General features: G+C 30.0%; 1 protein-coding gene across 4 annotated transcripts; it reads left to right on the top strand.

The window, feature by feature from the left end:
• The first annotated feature begins 673 nt into the window (after positions 1–673).
• On the top strand, positions 674–13,109 carry LOC118046091 (pentatricopeptide repeat-containing protein At1g10910, chloroplastic). 4 transcript variants are annotated; one of them, XM_073408258.1, is made up of 11 exons: positions 675–1,095; positions 2,952–3,036; positions 4,582–4,845; positions 5,393–5,695; positions 6,347–6,451; positions 7,002–7,101; positions 7,739–8,058; positions 10,236–10,412; positions 10,497–10,625; positions 11,670–11,922; positions 12,613–13,109. In XM_073408258.1, exons 1-10 carry the CDS (start codon positions 740–742, stop codon positions 11,898–11,900), a joined length of 2,070 nt encoding a protein of 689 aa, XP_073264359.1. In that variant the 5' UTR covers positions 675–739; the 3' UTR covers positions 11,901–11,922; positions 12,613–13,109. The 4 variants fall into 4 exon arrangements, with proteins under 4 accessions (XP_073264360.1, XP_073264359.1, XP_073264358.1 ...); XM_073408257.1 differs by having other exon boundaries at positions 12,588–13,109; XM_035054859.2 differs by lacking the exon at positions 12,613–13,109 and having other exon boundaries at positions 11,670–12,521.
• The last annotated feature ends 6,943 nt before the right edge of the window (positions 13,110–20,052 follow it).

Below are 20,052 nucleotides of genomic sequence, written 5' to 3'. Positions count from 1 at the left end.
CAACCTTGTCGTTATTAGAAATGCAACATTTTAAAGGAGTTATAAAATGAACTACACAAATTATAACAAGAAAGTAAAGAGAAGAGAGAAAAAAGAATAAAAAAACTTTGAAGGATATTAAAGCCTTGATTATAGAACCAGAAAGTACTTAATAACAAATTTAAAAACACAAAAAAATATCATAAACAATAACCAAAAGCGTGCCATGCTTATAATTCCAAGATGCTGGGGCTTACTTTCATTTGATGACAAGTATGGCTATACTCCTATTATGATTGATGATCTTTTTAATATTTTTGAATTTGTATTGTCAAGATCTTCATGGTTGTATTAATAAAGTTGTAATTAGAATTTTAATGTCTGTTGAATTATTTTTTTTTCCCTTTCATCTCTCTTCATCATAATTTATACAATCTATTTCATAATTTATTCAAAATGTCATGATTTTAAATATCAATAAAGTTAAACATTGCGTTATCTTGATCCAACTATGACATGTATAAACTATATTATTTCACTGATTTTTTTAAATTATATTATTTTATCAATCTTTAAAAAATACCGTGCTAATAGGAAAAAATAGCCAAAGAAAAAAGAAAAAGAAAAAATGAAAATGAAGTACTTGGCGCAATTGAAAAGGTGGAAGTCTGCCAAAGTTGCAATTTTCCCTTCTTTAAAGGACGAATATTTTATAATTACTTTCACAGAAGAAATAAAAATAAAAAATCTGCCTTCGCTGATGCCAACCCAGAAGAATGGAGTTATCACCTATAAGCACACAGGGTTTCACCATATCCACCCCCGCCCAACACCCTTATCTTTCCCATTAACTCCTCGTGTATCCACCACCACCACCACCACCACCACCACCACCAGCAGAAGCAGCGGCAGCGGCAGCGGCAGAGGCAGAGGCAGCCAACGCAGTTCTGCAGCAGCAGCAACACCAACACCAACACTTGTCGATATCTCTTGTAATGACCCGCAAAACGGCTGTGCAGTTGACGCTCAAAGGCGTTACTCAAAGCCATACTTGACTAGAAAAAATGCCATTCTTCAAGTTCAACAATCACCCCGTTTGGATTCTGCTCTCCAAAGGTCCTTCCTTTGTTTTTTTATTCTTGAATGATAATATGCCGTAAAAATGCAGTGCGAGTGCCAAGATTTTACTTTTCAGTGAAAATGTGAACTAGGTTTTAATCGTTTTTTACCCTTCCAAGGTAACTTTTGAATGCAATTTTTTATCTACTTGCCTGGTTTTGTGGGTTCTGGAATTTTGCTGTGATGCCTTTTCTTTCTTTCTTTCTTTTGTGTGGTATTTGATTTTACTTGTTTGATATCGCACAAAAAAGGATTCTCTGAATGATACATGGAACTTATAATTCTAAGAAATTAACCCTTTTGTGGGAATTGTTCCTTAAGGTTGAAATTAGGCAAGGGGTGGCGTGTTAATTCATTGAACAATTTATTTTTTAGTGGTAGGTATTGGGCTTGGGGTGATATTTGCCGTGGAGATCAAGATTGAGAGCTAGAACTTATGAATATGAACTGTTTTTTGTCCAATTATTTGAAACTTAGCTAAGATTCTTAGAGATGGTATGTCCTGGAGGTTGTCTCGGTGCAGACAGATTTTGATGAAACTATGATAAGGGGAATTGTTTGTTAATTTCCCATGAAATCATGATTTTAAATGATTCTAATAAAAAAAGAAAACTTCTGTAAATTGGTGTTATGCATCTGTTATATTAGTGATACATTGATCATAAAATCAATGTTACTAAATTAAGCTTCTAGTATGAATCCATTTCCCTCATTCATTTCTGTTTTTAGCTAAACTTCTTGCAACCTGTTGTGATGGTAAATCATTCCTTATCACTTCAACACACATCAGTTTTGGTCTGCTTTCCCCTTTTTCTCACTCATCTCTTCAATATGCTCATTATTGCTCTCCTAATGCTCACACTGGACATGATCAAACTATCTTGGACAGTCCTTATTTTAACTTACAACTATCGTGGACAACCCTCCTCAACGTGTTCCGTTTCCACCTTTCTGCATATACTCTTCTCACAATCGGTACTTCAACATGGTCCCTCTTCCTCTCCAAGATCCCATTGGATATGGATGAAATATTTTGCCCCTGAATGATCCTCAAAATGTGCTACTTTCACCATTCTGCAGATGCACTCATTTCTTATCCAGTCTTTTCTTGTGTCACCACAAATTCATCTTAGCATCTGCATCTCATTTGGGGTTAGCATAAAAATCCTGCTACTCTTCTTTATTATAACTATATTTCACTGATTCTATGAGTACTATCTTTGATTCTTCATCAACATTTCCTGCTATTGTATGATGGATCCTATAATGCACAAAAAATCATCACTGTTCGACTTGTTTATCCATCCTTGTGTTGATCAGAATTCATCTCGTCCCTTGCATTGCTAAAGTTCCAATGAATATCTATAAATACCATATCAATTTCCTCATTTGGCAGCTTTTGACAAGATTCACCTGAGAATTTTTCTCTCTAATTCCATCTCTTACTCTCTACAACTTCTTTTCTCCATTACTGCATAACTATACCACAACACTACCTCACCCTTGTACCATTAAAAGACCCTTTATCTACACTAGTCACAGTCAGTGAGCTTGTACTTCCATAATATACCATGGTTCACAGTGGGGACACTAATCTCATTGTTATTGATAAACTGATCTTCTCTCGTTTTTGCTTGGGTTGGGGGTGGGGGGTTGGAAGAAGGGCCTCCATTACATTAATGGGGGATTTGGGCTGCCAAAACATCAAAACGAGGACTCAAAGAAATCTGGTTGTTTTTCACTTGAATTTATTTCTGATTAGTTCCATCTTAAATTATTCCTTTTATTTCTTTGATTTGTTACTAGAGTTGTTTGATGTAAATGAAACAGTCTGTATATTACTCATTGTACAGATTTGGAGGGGTGTTGAAGGTCCAAGACTTGAATGTCATTTTGCGGAATTTTGGGCAGCAAAGCAGATGGCAGGATCTTTCTCAGGTATTGCTACCTGAACACTGCAACACTTGGTTTTAATAAGCTAACTATTGCTGCTCTGCATGGGTTTATACTTTGAAATTTCTTCTGTTTCAATGATTCTGATTCTCATGTTTCTTGCATGTATACATGCTTCGACATGACTAACTTCATTATGCTGTTAACGTGTCATCTATTTGTTTCTTGGTTTTGTCTTTTCTCATGTACTTTAAATCATAACTTTTCACTGGTGCAGCTCCTCTCAAGGTGAAACGCATTTTTATCATTTTTGTCATATTCTTATATTTGATTCTTCCATGATATGCTTTCAATAATAAGTTGAGTCCCCTTGGACTACCAGTCCTGGATTAGAAGAAAATTTTCTGTAGATTTATTGTCCTAACCCTAGAACTCTTTTGGTACATTTTTTCCCTTCCAATGGTGTCAGCACCTATTATAGACTTGTTAAATATTCTAGAAACACAGAAAAAGTGATGAAATTATGGTGTCCAATAACAAGAACAATAATTGACACCATACATTATCTTTATTATTTCGCTTCCTATTGTACCTTCTTTTTTTAAAAATAAATGGGTAATTTTCATTCAACATGATGTGTTGAGAGCTGCATGTAAGGGCAGAGTTAAGGCTTACATGGAATCAGACTAATTGGGGCATAATAATCATCAACAACTCAATTTGCTCTCAGTTTTTATTGCAGTTTCCCATTATTTGGAATCATAGCCAGTTGGCATAGGAGGATGACTGCCACCAGTGGTCAAACTTTCTAAAAGTCTGTCAATTAAAAATAACTTTAAGAAAGTGGAAATGAGATGAGTTGTGCCATAGTGGGGAATTATAGTGTATCCAACTTCATATCTTTCAATTGCATATAATTTAATTGAATATCAAAATTTTGCACTATTGATTCTACCTATTTTTATTTATTTATTTTTTGATACTTTTGGGTGTGGGTAGAATCAGTAACCCAAGAAGAGACATGCTTAGGTACTTGATAAGAGTAGATCATTAATAAGTTCATGTAACTACATCAACCAATTTTATGGTTTTGTATAAAATAAGCTAAAGTTATCTATTAAGAATGCATGGAATCATATGGGTCCCTCTTGTAATTGAATGCAGCAGAATGCTTTAGTTCTCAGGTGTCAAACCGTTTTTCTTCAATGTCATGATACCAGTATTCACTAATAGCATTGTACTTTAACCATAATTAGAAACATGTCCCCCCCCCCCCTATTTTGATCAGTCATTTTTGTCTTCACCACAAAAGGATTTTAGCTAGAATTATTGGTTGATTGTTTTTACAGCTCTTCAATCTAATTTCTACTAATTCTGTGCTGAGAATTTTCCATTTAGAATTTATTTCATTTGCCTAAAGGACTTGTGTGTTACTGTAACTCTCTCTCTCTCTCTCTCCCTCTATGTGCGTGCACATGCATGCCAATTGAGTTTTTATATTGTTTTTTAACACAATCAATAACTTCAGTCATTTCTCTTTCCCTCTAGTTGAAATTATTCTTGTTTGTTTTACTTTTGTGACAATTGCAGCTCTTTGACTGGATGCAACAGCACAGCAAAATCAGTGCTTCATCTTATAGCAGTTATATAAAGTTCACAGGGACAAGTCTAAACCCTGCAAAGGCGTTAGAAATATACAACAGCATTCCTGATGAATCAACAAAAAATAATGTCTTCATATGTAATTCAGTTCTTAGATGCCTGGTCAGGAATGGCAAGTTTGATAGCAGTATGAAATTGTTTCGTAAGATGAAGCACAATGGTCTAATACCAGATGCTATTACATATAGTACGGTATGTAAAATTTAAAAACACCATTTGTCATTTAAGTTTGCAACTACAGCCAAATAAATGAATATAGAATTCCTTGTTATGGTGGACGCTATCACTCTAATTATATAAGTATGGGTCTCAAAACATTCCTCCTGTTTTAGAGCTAGAGTTAAACACATAATCTTCATATCTTTAAGAAAAACATTATTTAATGGTTTATCTGGTACCACGTAACAAACCCATGCATAATAATGTGCCTGTATGTCTACATGGGAATGTGATCAGTTATATGCAACTTTATATATGCATGTGCGGATGTATGATTTAGACTAAAACTGCATCTGTCAAAATTTCGTTTTCATTTTTTTTAAGTTGGTTGAGCCATGATCCAATCCCACTGCAGAAAGAGATAACGTGCTGACTGATAATTGATATGGTTAAATATTTACTCTATATAGGTTCAGCTAGATGGCAGCTTTTAATCTATTGGGCAATTTAAGATTTTCTTGCATACTAATTTTTCTGATATCTTTCTTTCACCACCACCACTTTTTTTTTTTTATCTTAGCTGCTAGCAGGGTGCATGAAAGTCAAAGATGGGTATTCTAAAGCATTGGATCTGGTTCAGGAACTGAATTACAATGGACTGCAGATGGACAGTGTAATGTATGGGACACTTTTGGCGGTTTGTGCTTCAAATAATCGGTGCGAAGAAGCGCAAAGCTATTTTAACCAGATGAAGGATGAGGGTCACTCACCTAATATATATCATTATAGCTCGTTACTCAATGCTTACGCTTCTGGTGGAGACTACAAGAAGGCTGAGGAGTTGGTGCTGGACATGAAATGTTCAGGGTTAGTACCAAATAAGGTTTGTTTCATTTTTTTCTTGCCATGAGTTTTTAGTTGTGGCATATCCGTGCTTGTTTCCATTGCAATAAATATAATAGAATCATATACTCATTGCTTCCAGTTGTTCTGAAATGATGTTGTTTCAAATAATAACAATAATTATAGAAAATCAGAAAAAAGTAATATATAGCCTTTCCTAAATAGATCATAAAAAAAAATTACATTTATCAAACACTATTTTCTAGATTTAATTCTAATGCTAGATTTCAATGGTTATACTTGTGGAAGCAGTAATGAACAAACACTTTTTTCCTTATCATGATGCCTTTGTTGTAGTTAAGAGGAAATTTGACCATAAAATATCTAATTGAGGTCAATGGTATTCTTGTTGTTGAACAATACTTCATAGCTTCTTTCATTTTCTTCTTGTTGCAGATCCATTTTTTTTTTTAATATTTATTTGGTATATTGTGTTGCTTATAACTTTTGATTTGATATATTTTCTTTATTTTTCAAATAAAAGATGAACATCAAGGACCTTATCTTGATCTTGTTTTCTGCCCTTTTTTTCCTTGGACTATTTTTCTTATATGGTTTTCTTTTTTGTCAACAAATAAATCACTCACTAAACCTTTGGCATCCATGTTTATCATTCTGAAAATGCTTGCAGGTAATGTTGACAACTCAGCTAAAGGTATATGTAAGAGGACGCTTGTTTGAAAAATCTAGAGACCTTCTGGTAGAACTGGACACTTTGGGCTTTGCGAAAGATGAGGTAAATAAAGCTCAAACTGACATGTTTATGTCTCATCAAAGCTGTATTTTCTATCTCTTATTTTTTAGATGGAAATTTAGAGTGAAGAAATTGTATCAACAAGTTGTGTTCAGGTTCAATAATTTCCAGATTCTATGCTTTTCATTAGTTTTTTCTTCTGCACATCTCTTATATAATTTTTTAATGCTTGCTTGATGAAATTGTTAATATTTTTTTTTCATTTTAAATCCCAAGCATTCATCACAAAAATCATTAATTATCTATGGAAAAAAGTTTTTCTTTAGGTTTATTTCCAAGAGAAAGATACATATGTTGCATTTCAAAGAATGCCTGTGTCGTTGGTGCCACTATTTAATGTTCTTAAGAGGATATTGAATTCAAGATTTATTATCAGAAATTTGTTCTGTATGATTTTTATATGCTCTATACTTGTTAAAACTGCCTCCATTACAAGCTGCAGTAAAATATGCTTCTTTAGCTACAGCCATCCTTTTTTTTTATTTCTTTTTACTATGCTTCTTTATCTCAATACATGAAAATATATTTGCAGATGCCCTACTGTTTATTGATGGATGGCCTTGCCAAGACTGGGTGTATAGATGAAGCAAGATCAGTTTTCAATGAAATGAAGGAAAAATGTGTTAAACCTGGTATATAATCTATGTGATATTGTTGGGCATTTTACAATTCTTATCAGTTACATACCCAAAACATCTGTGATTATGAATTCGGTATACTGGTTATGTTAGTTTGAATAAAAAGCTTAAATGCCATTTATTTACCCATAGGGTTAATCTGTAAGTGTTTTGGCTTAAACTAAGTGGAAGCATATTTAGCTTAATATATATGGTCTTCGTTGAGTGTGTTGTTTTCATCTTGACAATCCTGGTTAATTCTGTTTCATCATTTTGGGATTGAGATGATTTGGCAATGGATTCATGAAAGACTTTACTTTTTTTTTTTTGGTTTATTCTTTTAGGATTTGATTTTATGTTTTACCCTAGCGTCTAAAGTTCTGAGCTGTTCAGAGATTGGTAGCCAAGGTTGCTACAAGCAGTTCACTAAAATATGATGCTTGGTGCATGGTTTATTTTAACCTGCACCACTGTTAAAGTGTGACTTTGTTTGACCATTTGGTTTGTTTTATAAGCTGTCTGAACTGTTTGTTCATGACTACATTTTGTTACATTGTAAGATTGCTAGAACATTTTGTGCATGCTTCTACAAGCTATACATTCTGCTGTTTTATTACACTTTGTGAACATTAATCCTTTTCCCTACCTTCAGGTGGCTATTCCTACAGTATAATGATTTCATCATTTTGCCGAGGTGGGCTTTTTGAAGAGGCAAAGGAGTTGGCAGAGGAGTTTGAAGCCAAGTATGATAAATATGATGTAGCTATATCGAATGCAATTCTATGTGCCTACTGTAGAGCAGGTGAAATGGAGAGCGTGATGCGAACAATGAGGAAAATGGATGAATTGGCAATCAGTCCTGACTATAATACTTTTCATATTCTGATCAAATATTTCTGCAAGGAGAAGTTATATATGCTTGCTTACCAGACCATGGAAGACATGCATAGGAAAGGCCATCAACCTGCAGAGGTATGTTTGTTTTTTATTTTAACCAACTTTCATCTATTTATCCATTTGTTCTCTTTCTAATACAATTGGAAGGCTTTAATGTTAGTGATATCAAATTGGACATAATCATGCAAAAGCATAAGTGTACTTCATTAATTACCCTTTCTTGTCTTGCAAGATAGAAATGATAAAGATGCAGCACCGAAAAAAGTCTCTGATATTATTGACTATTGAATCAGTGATCATGCTTCCACTCTCTCGATTAAAACATTGTTGTTGCAAAGAATTATAAGGCTAAAAGTTATCTCTTTGGACAGCAATATGAAAATCAACCTGCAGCTGCTGTGGACGAGGTAAAACGATGTTATTTGCATATGTGAGGGAGAACTAGCTGTTGAACAGTGTCAGTTTCCACGGGTTTCTTTTACCAAAAATTGGACCGGATAGATTATCCAATGTTTTTGTATTATCTGTCATTGCCAATTTTGTTTTTATCCCATCCATCTTTGATTCCATTGATGCAACCTTGCTTTTAGGATTCCATTTTTTTTTTTTGAAATTTCTTAAATTTTGAGAAAATCTAAGCATTGGGAACCATGATGATAACTTGGAAAAATAGTGCATGCTAGAAAGAAAATTACATGAGTGGGGTGGGGAGGGAAGGGGTTGCTTTAGTTCTTAGGAATTGGATGTAGGATAGCTTTGGCATTGTGTCCCGCAAAAGATTCATGGTGAGTTGGGGTTTGTTATATGTAGAATTCGGTCGAATTTGACTTGTTTTGGAAGAAATTGGTTTGGAATAAGGCTGTTAACATACTAACTAGGGGTATTGTATCTGGTGATTTTTAAGCAAGAAGGAAGAAGAGTAAAATATAAGAGTGAGAGAGGAAGAACAACTCTAGGCATTGAGCCTTCAAAATATCTTTAAAATCTCAATTTTATTCCGTAACTCATCGATATGAAAAGTAGGACATTGCATCTCTATTTAACTCCTAATTATATAATAAGAGAAGGAAGAAAAACTCTAGGCACTAAGTGATGCAAGATAGCTTTTGGGGGCTGTTCTAGATCTAACTTTCAGAGGTTGGTTAGGACTAATATTGATGGGTGTTTTTAAGGTTAGATTGATGGGGTTTGTTACTTTGTTTTCTGAAAATTTTATAAACTAATAGAGCCACACTAGTAGTGTTTCTAGAAGTCACACCTAGAGGGTGGAAAACCTAAGCTTCACACCTAGGGTTCTTACGAGTCACCCTAAGGGAAAGATCGAGTCACACAATCTCAACAAATTGTTGGAATTTACTCATATATCGATTCTCTGTTGAACATTGCATAACCTTAATATAAAGTTACTAATAGCTCAAGTCCAACAAGGATTCGTATTCCTATATAAGAAAATACTAATCATCTATTAAACTTGATAAAGCGAATTGCTTCAGCACTAATAAAATGCTATATAGAAAATAGAAGCTAGAACTAGAAAACTTTCCAGATTTTCCAGAAAATCTAGTAATCACAGAAACACCCTTGTTTATGGAAATCACAATAGAAAACACAAATTCAGCTTCTTTTTTTCATCTGCATCATTAAGCCTTAGCTATAAAAACTCAATTTTATTTTATGAATAATGAAAAATAAGACATTGCATTTCTATTTATAGAGAATGTAACTCTATGACTTCTGAAGAAGAATGTATCTACATTTCCTTGATCAGAAAAACAGTTAAATGGGAACAATAAGGCATTGATGACTAAGACGTGAATTTCCAAAACAAAACCTTGGCCTTCTGCAAAATCATAAAATTTCCAAAGTACTGCTGTTTGCAGCAGCATGCCAGAAGTTACTGTCCTGCCCATGCTTACCAAAAACCATCCATCTAAGACTATCATAGACACATGTTCCTTGATCAAACAACAATTAAACACACATTGAGTTTCCAGAGAGGTGAGTTTTTCTTTTGGTATGATACAGCCACTTCAATCTTAATTGATCTGAACTTAATGTATATGTATCTTGTTATGCTTATTCTTCTTTCATATACATACATACATATACATAAGAGATTGCTATAATGAGCTTGAAATTGATTCCATACTTCCTAGTGACCTCCGAAAATGGGCTGCAAATTGTAATTTAGAATCAATAAATTTAAGTGAAGGATTGCGACTCTAAAACTTTTAACGTCTATTCTTGTCCAGGAGCTTTGTTCTTCGTTGGTTTTCCATCTTGGTAAGATTAAAGCTCATTCAGAAGCCTTTTCAGTTTATAGTATGTTGAAGTATAGCAAAAGAACAATGTGTAAAGCCTTTCATGAGAAAATTTTACACATTCTTATTGCTGGAAAGCTTCTCAAAGACGCTTATGTAGTAGTTAAGGTATGCTATACTTTCTTGGAAATAAATTGGATACATGCATGATCTGTCCTTGTGTTGATTGTTTTCTTAAAACCTTCTTCTCAGGATAATGCAAAATTTATATCTTCAGCTGCAATTAAGAAGTTTGCAAAATCATTTGTGAAGCTTGGTAACATCAATTTGATAAATGATGTTCTGAAGGTTATTCATGGTTCTGGATACAAGATAGATCAGGTAACTATGATGGACTTGTATGAAATTATATCAGTAAATATTTTGTTTGTTTTTGTTTGAGGGGAAGCTTGCAGTTTTGTTCATTACTTCTAATTCATATTACTATGCTGAACTCATGATGCATGTTAGGCTGTGGGGAATCTATGATACAGATGAATGCATCTTGCGAATTGTAAATGCTAGTTGGCTTTTCAACATGATCAAAATTCCAATTCATCTGTTTTTTCCTTCCCTCCCTGAATTTTGTTTTTCCAACGGAACATAAGACATCTAGTATAACCAGATTGTTTTTTTAACAACTCGCACACAAAAGTCCGATCATGTGCGTAACAAAATCCATGCCATGAATAAATATGTAAATCCATGCATGCTTCAATTACAGTCCGAGTAGTTCTGTAAGCTAAAGGCAGGCATTAATTTGGGTAATTGAGTAGGTCGAAACTTTTATCAATTCCACTAGATGATGTAGAAAGTGGTAAAGAAGGCTTTCCGATAGCAGCATAGAAATTGGGTTTTCTCAAATTTTATAGCAATGAAATTAAAGGCTCTTATACCAAGTGCTGTAGAGCAAGATGGAGAGAATTCAAGGAGGTTTTCAATGCATTAGGAAACCCTTAATTCCTCGAGTGGGTGTTTTCTGAATCCACAAGAAACAAGTTTCTAAGATCCACAAAAAAAACAAAGAAAAACATGATGAGGTCCTCACAAAGTGACAATCAAAGCCTAAAACTGCCCTTCCTAATAGAATGTATAAATTTGCTAAATAGGAAATATATCCAAATAAATAACAATAATATCCTAAGTATCCCACATATTACAAGAAAAAGACTTGTAAAGGAATGAATCACTACAAAAGTTGGGCATGCACACATTAGAGCTTGCAATTTCCCGAAGTCAGCAATTGCATTAACTCTTCAGGAATATAACTAGACTAGCTGATATGTGCATGCTAATTCAGAATCCAATTTCCCTTTCTCCTTTTCCATCTCTTATCCTATAATATAAGTCACTTTTCAGCATAATCAGTTGTCTTCTGTTTCTCAGCGACTATTTCAGATGGCCGTGTCACGTTACATTGCTCAACCTGAAAAGAAGGACTTGCTTCTACAATTGCTACAATGGATGCGAGGCCAAGGTTATGTTGTTGATTCATCAACAAGAAACCTGATCCTTAAGAATGCACACTTATTTGGTCAGCAACGCATTGCTGAGATCTTGTCCAAGAAGCACATGATGTCAAAAGCCTTAAAATCTCATTGGATGACAAAAGGCTAGTCTAGAACTGAAGGAGATGAAGGTAATACAACTTTTGGAGTTTATCCTTTTCTAGTAGTTTAACCCATTGGATTTTATTTGTCTCTCCAAATTTTGTTTAGAACTGTTCTTACTTCATGAATATCTTTTAGATTGAACACTTGGTTCTGACTATACATGGATGGGACCAGATTAAATTCTTTTCTGTAGTAATGTGACAAGTAATCATCACCATCAAATAAAAAAAAGAGTTAATTAGTGTTCACAATAATTTTTTATGACAACACTTTATGATAAAATCATCAAAAAAGAATTGAAGATGTTTCCAGCTAATGCCACTAGGCGAAAGGGTTTGTAATCTATCAAAAGCCAAAGAAAATGATTTGCTTCAGCTGGTACAGATACACCTTCAATAAAATGGCAGGACCGTCCTAGGTATGTTGCTACTAGGTATTTTGCTGTACTGGGCCCCCATAAAATCAAGAGTATTGTTACATGCATTTGCTATTCCTTTTGTTTTCAAGGATATAATGTTGTTCTGTATTTTCTTAGTTTAGAGTAATTTGGTGAGATGCACATACTTTAGAGTCTGTTTGGCCGTGATGTGCCCTATAAATCAAGCACCGCAGCCTTTTTAGCTAATTACAAGAGCATCTGGAAAAGATGTGCTTCTCTTATAATCGTTTTTTACCCCTTTTTCTGTGATAGAGCATCTGCTTTTCTCCAAGTGTAGGGCCTACCAAACGAAGCTTTAGTCATAGATTGCTGATGAGATGAAGGAAATTAGGATCCACCGAAGAGAAGAAATGGAAGGCCTTCATAAAAACTCTCGTTCGTGACTAAATGACATTATTTTCTCCAGTCATAAATAAGAAAGAACAATGGATAAATGGAGGCTAGTTTCTCATGGGGTGCCCTTGCTTCAGCATATGTTTCAATCGAGTTCAGAGCTAGCGTGAGTCTACCCTCATGGAAAATATATCTAGATTCGTACTATAGAGTATAAATAGGAATATTTCAAGGTTGTTTTTGATTAGTGCTTCCAAATCTTCTTCTTTTTTTTTCCCCTTTGAGTATGGTAATTGTTGTATTATTTTAGTGTTTTTAACTTAAAAATGTATTAAAATAATATTTTTTTATTTTTAAAAAATTATTTTTGATATTAATATATTAAAATGATTTGAAAATATAAAAAAAATATTAATTTAAAATAAAATATAATAATTTTTTTTTAAAAAACAAATTAAAATTCTTTTAACATGTTCGAAATCTTTCCCCATTAGCTTCCAATGGCCATGTTTGTACCACGGCGGCAATGGAGGGTCGTTGCCGATTCTAGCCCAAAAAGACGATGAATATCAATATCTAGATACTTGACCCGTGCGCGATGCCGCGAGTTATTTTTTTTGCATAAAAAATATTAAAACAAATAAAAATTTAAAAATCTTAGGTTTTTCTGTAAAGCTATATCCAAGAATCTTGGATTTGGCTGCAACGTCTGACCTAAAAGTAATATTTATAATATTAATAATAAAATTAAACTTGCATGATCCAAATTTAAGTGAGCATGACTGCAACACCGAACCCAAGAATATTGGATGTGGGTCTAGCTATAAAGTCGTGTAATAAAAGTGTGATAATTAAATAGATTAATTCAAAAAGAAACAAAGAAAAAAAAATCAATATAAAGGGAAAAACTAATGAAGAAAAAGAAAAAAAATTAAATTAATTGGGTTAACTCTTTAAACCAAGTTATCCTGTAAAACCTGGGATTCACATCATGAAAGTTTGATAACTAAATAGAAAAAAAATGATGGATTTACTCAGAATTAACTGGGTTAACCCATCAAACCAAGTTAACCCGTCAAGCCCAGGACACGTGTCATGAAAGTATGAAAGTCTGATAATTAAATAGAAAAAAATTAACTTTAACAAACTAAACTAAATGAAAAAAATAACTTGTCAAATCAGGCCAACCCATCAAACCCGAGATCCGTATCATGAAAATCTGATAACTAAATAAAAAAAAAATTAACATTAACAAACTAAATCAAACAAAAAAAATTCATTAAAAAAAAATTAAAAAGAGAAAAAAAAGGAAAAAATAGTTATATAATACAATATAATATAACACAATATAATAATATAATATATTAATAAGTAAATATATTAGTAAAAGGCGTGCCATGCTCATGCAATGCCGCGGGCTTGTAGCATGCTTGTGTATTATTGTGGATTTGTGTAAAAAGTCATATAAAAAAAAACTGTTACCATCCACAATATTTTAAAGGAAAAAAACTACAAAGCTATATTCTCAACCAGCTCAATATTAAAAAAAAAAATCGACAAAAAAAATTATGAAAAAAAACAAAAAAAAAAACAATGAAAAAAAGAAGATGACAATTTTGGAAGAACAAAAAGCAAAAAATAAAAAAAAAAACATGTAGGGAAAGTTAAAGCTAAATTTTCAACCAGCTAAATACTAAAATCATTTAAAAAAACACTGTAGCAATCTGTAGTGTTTTGTGAGGAAATATACAACTATAATTATCAACCAGCTCAATATTAAAAAAAAAAATCAATAAAGATAATTTTGACAAATATAAAAAAAAAACGAAAGGAAAAAAAACATCCAGGGAAACACTATAACAATCTATAGTGTTCAATGAGAAAATCTACAGTTGTAATTTTTAACCAGCTCAATATCAAAAACAATAAAAATGACAAAGACAATTTAAAAAAAAAAACATAAGAAAAAAAAGCATATGGGAAAACACTGTAACAATCAACGATGTTTTAAGGAAAAAAAAGCCAAATTATTAACCGGTTCAGTATGAAAAAAATAAATTTGACAAAAACATATTTGAAAAAAAAAACATCAATAAAAAAAATATGTAGGGAAACACTGTAGTAAGGCAAAAATTATGTGGGAAAACACTGTAGCAATCTACAGTGTTTTAAATAACTATAAAGCTAAATTCTCAATTAGCTTAATATGAAAAAAATAAAATCGACAAAGATAATTCTGAAAAAAAAATTATTTAATAAAAAATCCATGTAGAGAAATACTACAGCAATCTAGTGTTTTAAAGAAAAAAAAATTAAAAAAACTAAATTATAAATCAGCCCAATAGTAAAAAAAAAAAAATCAACAAAAATAATTATGAAAAAAAAAAATATATATATATATATATATATATATAAAGAAGAAAGACAATTTTGGGAAAAAAAAAAAACGTGAGGAAAGCTAAAGCTAAATTCTCAACCAATTCAATATTGAAAAAATAAATTTGACAAAGATAATTTTTTAAAAAAAACATGTGTGGGAAACACTGCAGCCAGACAAAAACCATGTAAGGGAAACATTGTAGCAATTCATAGTGTTTTTTTTTTTAAAAAAAAAAAAAAAACTAAAAAGCTAAGTTCTCAACCAACTCAATATATAAAAGAACCTGACAAAGACTATTTAAAAAAAAAAAAAAAGAGTCAATTTTGGGTAAAAGAAATGAAAAAAGAAACATGTAAAAAAAAGGAAACAAAAGCTAGAAAAAAACACGCGGGGAAAGCTACAGTGTTTTAAAGAAAAAACCAAAAAAACTAAAAGGTTCAACCTGCTCAATAGCAAAAAAAGTAAAATCAACAAAAATAATTCTGAAAAAAATAAAAAAAAATATGTAAAAAATGACAATTGTGGAAAAAAGAAAAAAGAAATAAAAAAAAAACATGTGGGGAAAGCTAAAGCTAGATTATCAGCCAACTCAATATTGAAAAAATAAATTCGATAAAGATATTTTTCTAAACAAATATGTGGAGAACACTGCAGCAAAACAAAAACTATGTAGGGAAACACTGTAGTAATCCATATTTAAAAAAAAAAAAAACTACAAAGCTAAATTCTTAACCAATGCAATATAAAAAAAATAAAATCTACAAAGACCATTTAAAAAAAAAATAAACAAATGAAAAAAAAAAAAATGTATGAGTACATTATAGCAATCCACAATGTTTTAAAGAAAAAAGATACATAGTTAAATTTTCAACCAGCTCAATATTTAAAAAAATTAGCAAAGATAATTTTGAAAAAAAATTAAAAAAAAGAAAAAAGAGAGTCAATTTTGGGTAAAAAAAAATGAAAAAAAACATGTAAAAAAAATGAAGAAGAAACAAAAGTAGGAAAAAAAAATGCTTCAGAAAAAAAAAGCAAAAAAAAAAAAAAAAAAAAAAAAAAGCAGAAAAAAAAAACTGCTACAGTGAAAACACCACGCGTTTTAGAGTTCTTTAATATGTATTGTAAAGTTTGTTAACATATTATAATCTTGTAAGGCCATGATTGTTTTCCGGAAAGTAGTTTTTAGGAAATTATTTTTTAAATTTTCCTGTGTTTATTTGTCATTGAAAAAGTTAGTCAACAAAAAACACTTTCCAGTCAAAGAAAAAGTTGGCTTGATTTTCAGGAAAGTGTTTTCCTTTTAGCTATGTTTGTTTTCCGGAAAGTGGTTTCCGGGAAATCACTTTCCAAACTTTCTTGTGTTTGTTTGCTATTATAAAAGTTGTTCAATGGAAAATACTTTCCAGTAAAAGAAAAAGTTGGCTTGGTTTTCAGGAAAGTGTTTTCCTTTTAGCTATGTTTGTTTTCCGAAAAGTGGTTTCCGGGAAATCACTTTCCAAACTCTCTTGTGTTTGTTTGCTATTATAAAAGTTGTTCAATGGAAAACATTTTCCAGTAAAAGAAAAATTTGGCTTAGTTTTCAGGAAAGTGTTTTCCTGAAAAATTTGAGGGGAAAACACTTTCCGAAAATTATAAAAAATTTTAAAAATATTATTATTTACTGATTATATTAAATTTAATTCTCAAACTTTTGATTGCTATGTATATTTTGTTTTGAATATTAATTTTTTAATTTCACCTCTTAAAATTTATTTTTTATATTAACTTTGGTCCTTATTTTTATAATTGCTATTTGTTTTTTCCTTATCATTTTTTATTGAAATTTTTTATCTATCAAATTTGGTCCTCATTCTTTTGATTGTTATTTATTTTATTTGAAATAATTTATGAAATGTTGATTATTATTATTTTAATTTCTTCATCTTTCATTTTTTTTTAATTTTTTAGATTTGATCTCTATTATTTTGATTATTATTTATTTTATTTGAGATAATTTATGAAATTATATTTTTTTTTCAATTTCATTTCATTCAACTTTTTAATTTGTAAGATTTGTTTTTCATTATTTTAGTAAACTTGAGAAAAATAAAATATTAATAAGTTATTTTTCAACTTATTTTCCATGACATAACTAAATACTGAGAAGTATTTTTCAGCTCATTTTTCATTACACTACCAATTATTGAAAAATATTTTCTTGAAATTCACTTTCCCGGAATTTACTTTCTAAAAGGAAACTACTTTCCAGCAAATAAAACGGGGTTTAAATATAATTTGAGTTTATATCATTTTAGTTTGGATATCTTTTATAAAAGAATTTGAGCTAATTTGATATAATTTATCAAGTGACACCTTTTAATCATACCAAAATTTTTATTCAGAATAAAATATCATCATAAAATACTTGGATAAAAGAGTTAAAATTAATTAATTTTTGAAATAAAAAGGTTGAATAAAATGATTTTTATATAAAAACATTAATTTAAATAAATAGATATTGTGTGTAATGATTAATTGAAATAATTTGATGATGTATATATATATATAATTTATTGTTATTTATAAAATATTTTATGGAATTGAAAAAAATTATCTAAAACACTGTTATAATATACCAAAAAAATACCCATTAAGAAACTAAAACTCTAGTACAAGGCAGAAAAAATGAGCCAATAGCAAATCACCATGTCATAGATTGACGTGTATAACAAAGAACAATAAAAATAAAAATATTAGAACCTAGTCCTTGTAGTCTAGTAATACTAGTTCAATAGGTTAAATATTCTTATTTTTCATGAAAAATTATATATATAGATTTTTTCAATGTATTTTTGTAGTTAAAATTTTTTATGCACATATGTAGTTAAATAAACTAATAATTATGTGTACTAATAAATAAATAAATAATTATTAATAACATCTAAAAACAAAAATTAAAAACACAAAGAAAAATAAAATATGTAAGATTTATTTTTCATTATTTTAATAAACTTGAGAAAAATAAAATATTAATAAGTTATTTTTCAGCTTATTTTTCATGACATAACCAAATACTGAAAAGTATTTTCCAGCTCATTTTTCATTACACTACCAAATATTGAAAATATTTTATTGGAATTCACTTTCCAAAAGGAAACTACTTTTCAGCAAATAAACGAGGCTTAAATATAATTTGAGTTTATATCATTTTAGTTTGGATATCTTTTATAAAAGAATTTGAGCTAATTTGATATAATTTATCAAGTGACACCTTTTAATCATACCAAAATTTTTATTCAGAATAAAATATCATCATAAAATACTTGGATAAAAGAGTTAAAATTAATTAATATTTGAAATAAAAAGGCTGAATAAAATGATTTTTATATAGAAACATTAATTTAAATAAATAGATATTGTGTGTAATGATTAATTGAAATAATTTGATGATATATATATATATATATATATTTATTGTTATTTATAAAATATTTTATGGAACTGAAAAAAATTATCTAAAAAAAATGTTATAATATACCAAAAGAATACCCATTAAGAAACTAAAACTCTTGTACAAGGCAGAAAAAATGAGCCAATAGCAAATCACCATGTCATATGACATGTATAACAAAGAACAATCAAAATAAAAATATTAGAAACTAGTCCTTGTAGTCTAGTAATACTAGTTCAATAGGTTAAATATTCTTATTTTTCATGAAAAATTATATATATAGATTTTTTCAATGTATTTTTATAGTTAAAATTTTTTATGCACATATGTAGTTAAATAAACTAATAATTATGTGTACTAATAAATAAATAAATAATTATTAATAACATCTAAAAAAAAAATTAAAAACACAAAGAGACAAATATAAATTAAAATATTAAATTTTAAAAAATAGAATATTTACCTGATCATGTTTGTTAATTAATCAAATGATAATAGCAATAGACAAACATATTAAATTGATAAAATAAAATAAAAATAAAGATAGAAAATAAATAACATGCAAAGCTACATATATTAAAAATATCATTTGAAAATAAATATTTGTTATTTTAAAAAGCATAGCTTATCTATACAAAAAAATAAAATAAAATAATAGATGAATTAAAAAAACTACTCCTAAAATTAAACGCATAACCAAAAAATCAATATCATTTAAAAAATCCTCTCTACACAAATGACGTATCACATGTTTGACCTAAATTTAAAAATCAAGACCTATGTTCTTCTAACCAATTTTTTTTTTACCCATAATACCTATAAAAACACATTAGAAAACCATGACAAATCTATCTATGATCTAAAAAAAAAACTTAAAAAATCAATCTGAGCTCAAATCTAATTTTTCTTGAACTTTTAAGATACAAAGACACTTAATATAAACTTTCCTCGTCAAATGAAATAATTTAACATAAAAATCCATAATTTTAATGGTATAAATCGATGCCAACAATAAGTTTTTATCTCTATAGCTGGAATTCAACAACCCATTTCTCTGTCTCGGTCTTTCCTCTTTTAATTAGGGATCAAACAATAACAAAAATAAACATATGTATCAAAATAGAATTGAAATAATTTTGAGGAACTCAAATTGTATATTTTTAGTGATTATTTAAGTTGGAGGTCCAAAGTGATTTTTTTAAAAATTTATGGTACGTCACCATATTTTTTGTGTTTTTCATTTCGGTCCTCCTTTTTCCAATCCCATCATTTTATTAGAATTTGAAATCAATTACTTATTAAATAAGATTAAATAGCTCAACAATAAAGTTTAATGATCGGATTGAAAAAAATAAAATTTTACAAAGTGAAAAAATCATAGTGAAAATCCGGCGCTTTTTAATTTATAGCATAATATATTAATTAGTCCTAAGTTCAGCAATTGTATATTACTTAACTAGTACTCATGATTTCAGAAACTATATATGCAATCCTATAATTTTAAATCACTTATAACTTAATCCTTTACTTCCCAATTTAGTATATTTTAACAAGAAAAAATAGAAATCTATGAT

Source organism: Populus alba, chromosome 3 (genome assembly GCF_005239225.2).
Source record: "Populus alba chromosome 3, ASM523922v2, whole genome shotgun sequence".
NCBI classification, from domain to species: domain Eukaryota; kingdom Viridiplantae; phylum Streptophyta; class Magnoliopsida; order Malpighiales; family Salicaceae; genus Populus; species Populus alba.
This window is presented reverse-complemented; position numbering and strand designations above follow the sequence as displayed.